We start from the raw sequence: 3,937 nt of genomic DNA, 5'->3' as shown, positions 1-3,937 counted from the left end.
CGCGGGGCTGGCAGGCAGCGAGGTGCTGAGCGTGGCTCCCCTCGGGGGCTCCCCGGGGCCGGGGTTTCACTCCCTGCGGCAGCCCAGCTACGAGGAGGTGAGCAGCTCGGCTGTGCTCCGGCACCTTTCCCAGGGCGGACACAAACCGCCTGCGGGCTCGGATTTGGGTCAGGCGATCGCTGAGCTCGTGTGTCCGGTTGTTAGAGAAAAGCGGTGTCATTAAAGCTGTCAGCAAGGGCTGCTCCGTAAGCAGCAGCTTGTTGTTAGAGATGCTCACGGAAATAAGTCTGAAAAACTGCTCTACAGCATGAGTCACGTTCTGTGCCTTGTCTCTCTTACTGCTTTTGGTGTGACCCAGGTGCCTTCCCCATGCTCTTGCCCCTTGAAGTCATATTAATTTCGAATTAATAGCGTTTGATTAGTTACATTTGTGCTGGTTGCCTGGTGCCATATTTCTGTGTGCCACAGGGTTAGTGAAATTAAATAGTTTTGAGGGGGGGAAACTAGGTGTGAAAGGAAGCTTGAATGTAACAGAAAGTGCAAGATGTTCCAGCACTGGAGTTAAAGCTGAGTATTTCTTCTGGTACTGGTCTTGGAGTTTTAGTAGCATTGTGAATCTACACCCTCGTTTCTAATGAGAATTTTTATTTTTTAGCTAAAAGAAGAGAATGCCAGTTTGAGAAGCAAGATCAATAAGCTTCAGATTTTCTCTGAAACACAAGCAGACAAGTGCGTAAGCCACAGTATGGGGGAAAGTAACCACATAAGCAAGGAGTTGTCTTAGAAGAGGTGCTCACTGGACACAGTCAACGTCTTTAAAGAAGAAAAATGTAGTTGAAAACTATGCTATTTATTAAAAAGCTTTAACAAACCTGGTTTTCTAATTGAAAAAGGCTTGGAAAGTAAGTAGCAAGCTGACATCTGATGAGTGTGTTTGTGTGGAGTATAGGTGGTTAGTGAAAACGAGGGTAGGGCTTGACAGGGTGCATTTCATAACGCTTCAAATTAACAAAATAATGAATCTTAATCTCCTTTGAAGCAAGAAAAGCATATTTATTTTTGCTGGTGAGCAAATTGATGTTGTGAGACATTAATTTTTGAGGTGACACAACCCAGAGACTGATCTAGGGTGGCAATTTCTTAAGTTCCCATCTGCACTGCACTGCTCCTGCAGTGAGGCAGCTGGTCATTCCATGGTGATGGGGTAACCATTTCTTTCTGAATTACCCTTTCTAGGGTGACTGTGAACAGCCCTGTGGCCCTGTTTTCTGTACAGCCTTTCTGCATTCAGCTGTATAGTTCCTGTTAATGCTAGTGGATATCAAACAAAGAAACCCCCTGAGCCACAGCCTAGAAATGTAGTTCTGTGGGAAGACTTTAATTTTTCTTATAGCATAAAAGAACTAGTCTTTATCCTTCCCTAGAATTTTCTTACTAAGGTATTTAATATTAAAAGTGCTTACTGAACGTTGTGTCCTGATTCTTTAAGGATGAGGAAGCTTGAAAAAAAGCTTGAGGAAAACAAAATTAAAGAAGAAAAAGAAGCGCAGGATTTGGAAGCAATGGTGCAGCACGTGGAACAAAATCTGCAGCTGATGACTGTAAGTGTTGGCCTTTGCCACAGCAGCAGAAGCTCGTTTGCAGCTGGGACTGTGTAATTCTGATCCTTTTCCTTCCTCCACCAGGAGAGTGAGGGAAGCTGAAGTCATTGTTTCACCCATGGGAGCACTAAACAGCTCTGACATGGGCTCAGATTCTTCCCTTATAACAAGACTGTGTCCTGGTCTAGAACTCCTTTCATTACCTAGAATAAGGGGGGTCTTTGCAGGAGGCTCTCTTGCAGAAACTTTTTGGATTCATCAACACCTTGAATTGCTTTTTTTGCAGCCTTCTGAAAACTCTTCCTATGTGAACCAGGAGCTGTTTCTCCTGCTTGTTTATTTATACTGAATACCTTTTTCTTCTTGTCCAAGGGAAAAAAATATAATGTCCAGACGTGATGGATGGCACTTGTAAATATCAGAAATGAAAAATGGGGAGGAGATACTGATCAGACTTGACTGGGGGCATTATTTTCCTCTCGTAAAGCATTCTGAACACGAGGTGGTATAACACAGAGCATATCACTTCGAGTTATGTGCTGGAATCATGCATTCCTACGTAGCTCAAACTGCCTGCTGTGTCCTAAGCACTGCTATGGTGTAAATAATCTTTATTCTATTTCAGAAACGGGCTGTTAAAGCAGAAAACAGTGCTACAAAACTGAAACAGGAGAATGCATTGCTGCAGGTACGAAGCGGTGTTCTCAAGGCCTTGATGAAAGCGTGCATCTTGAAATTGAGCTTATAACAAGGATAGTGAAAACCTTTTAACTACACCTCGCTTTTCCTGGTGAATGCTGTAGATGTTCTAGACTAGAATATTTCAGCTCTATGCAGACTGTTAACCACATCTCTGGGATGTGTGGTGCTTCACTTGAAATTCTACTAAAGTTTCACATGATCATGGAATCACTTTGACCTTTAAGATCATCGAGTCCAACCGATGATGTTCAAATGCTGTTCAATATTTGGGACCTGTGAATGCTGTAACATTTGCCAACAGGGCAAATGGGTGTTTCACTGTAGGAATGTGCTTGACAGAAGGGAGAGAACCTTGAGAGATACTACAGGTAGCTCAGCAGAGCCTGCCTAGGGTTAGATGATGGCATCGCTGTCAGGTCACAGCTTCCATCCCTGCTGGCAGAGCTGGAATACGCTGCTCTAACACCAAGTTGGTTCTGTGAAACAAGCAGACTTGAGGGCTGCTGGCTGGCATGAAAATGCTGCGTACATTTCAGTTTTAATAAAGGCTTCTAAGTTGTAGTTTTCTGCCAGAGGCTGCTCTCCAGAGCTGAGAAGACATTCTCTCCGGGCAGTCCGGTGACGGGATCTGTTCACTAGTTGTTGTATATAGTATGTCGCTGTATGAGCGTACTCGTTAGTCGTGAAGTATCTACTGGAGTTTTGTGCTTATTTTCATGTGAAGTTTTTCTCTGTTTCTCCTTAGGTTCAGCTGAAGAATTACAAGACAGAGAATGAAGCCTTGAAGTCGGGCCAGTCGGCGAGCCTGGCTGCGGTGAAACAAAACGCAGACCTTGCCCTACAGAACCTCCTCACGGTCATAACAAACTCCCGGTCTTCAATAAAGTGAGTTCTCCTGAGACAACTTTCCTAACACTGCCCCAGATGCTTGTCTTAAATACTGAGGTCACAGCTAAACATCCCCAGTGGGTTTTTTAGGATTGAAATTCATGTTCTTGTATTCTGCATGCCAGATCAGCTAGTCCATGTTCTTAATTAAGCTACAGTTTATTTTTCTCCAGGTTTAGATAATAAAAATAACTAGAATGGGTCTTATTTTTTTACTTAATATAAAACCATTATACTTAAGACTTTCTAAGTCTCTTACACTTACAAAAAGTGAAGTCTTCAGTCCACATAAACTGTTTCTTGAAAAATCACATTGCCTGGGTAGACACTACCAAAACTCTGCTCGGCTGCTGTATCGTCTCCTCCTCAGTCTAATGCTGCGTCTCCCCCGTTCCAGGCAGCTGGTCTCCGGAGCAGAATCACTGCAGCTCGTAGCTGATCTCCTGAAATCAATAGACAGAATCTCTGAAATGTCAGAAGATGGACAGTAAAACTACACAACGGACTGAAACGGAGAACTTTGCTTTCATGTGGAAATCATCACTTCAAAGTCAGTTTCTGATATTCAGCCTCCTTATGACGTGCGAAGCTGCTGGCGCTGCTGCAGAACTGGCTTTGCCATCGCTACCGACCGACACCCAGATGGACACGAGTAGGTCCCTTTTCTACTAAGGCTGGGACCGCCTCCCCTCGCACCCCGCATTCCCCCGAGCCCCCGGCTTTCGGCGTGGACCTCGTAACCCCGG

The 3,937-nt window shown here is 44.4% G+C and overlaps 1 protein-coding gene across 1 annotated transcript; it reads left to right on the top strand.

Moving 5' to 3' along the window:
• Nucleotides 1-655: 655 nt before the first annotated feature.
• LOC104532554 (endosome-associated-trafficking regulator 1-like) lies at nucleotides 656-3,693 on the top strand (the record flags this gene model as incomplete). The annotated part of the gene is made up of 5 exons (XM_010177796.1): nucleotides 656-729; nucleotides 1,490-1,601; nucleotides 2,227-2,289; nucleotides 3,049-3,188; nucleotides 3,589-3,693. Coding segments are annotated over 5 exons (483 nt in total), but the record flags the coding sequence as incomplete, so codon positions are not given.
• Nucleotides 3,694-3,937: the final 244 nt, after the last annotated feature.

Source organism: Antrostomus carolinensis, unplaced genomic scaffold (assembly GCF_000700745.2).
Source record: "Antrostomus carolinensis isolate BGI_N321 unplaced genomic scaffold, ASM70074v2 scaffold30950, whole genome shotgun sequence".
Classification (NCBI taxonomy): Eukaryota; Metazoa; Chordata; class Aves; order Caprimulgiformes; family Caprimulgidae; genus Antrostomus; species Antrostomus carolinensis.
Note: the sequence above shows the minus strand (reverse complement) of the source record. Positions and strands in the feature narration are given on the sequence as shown.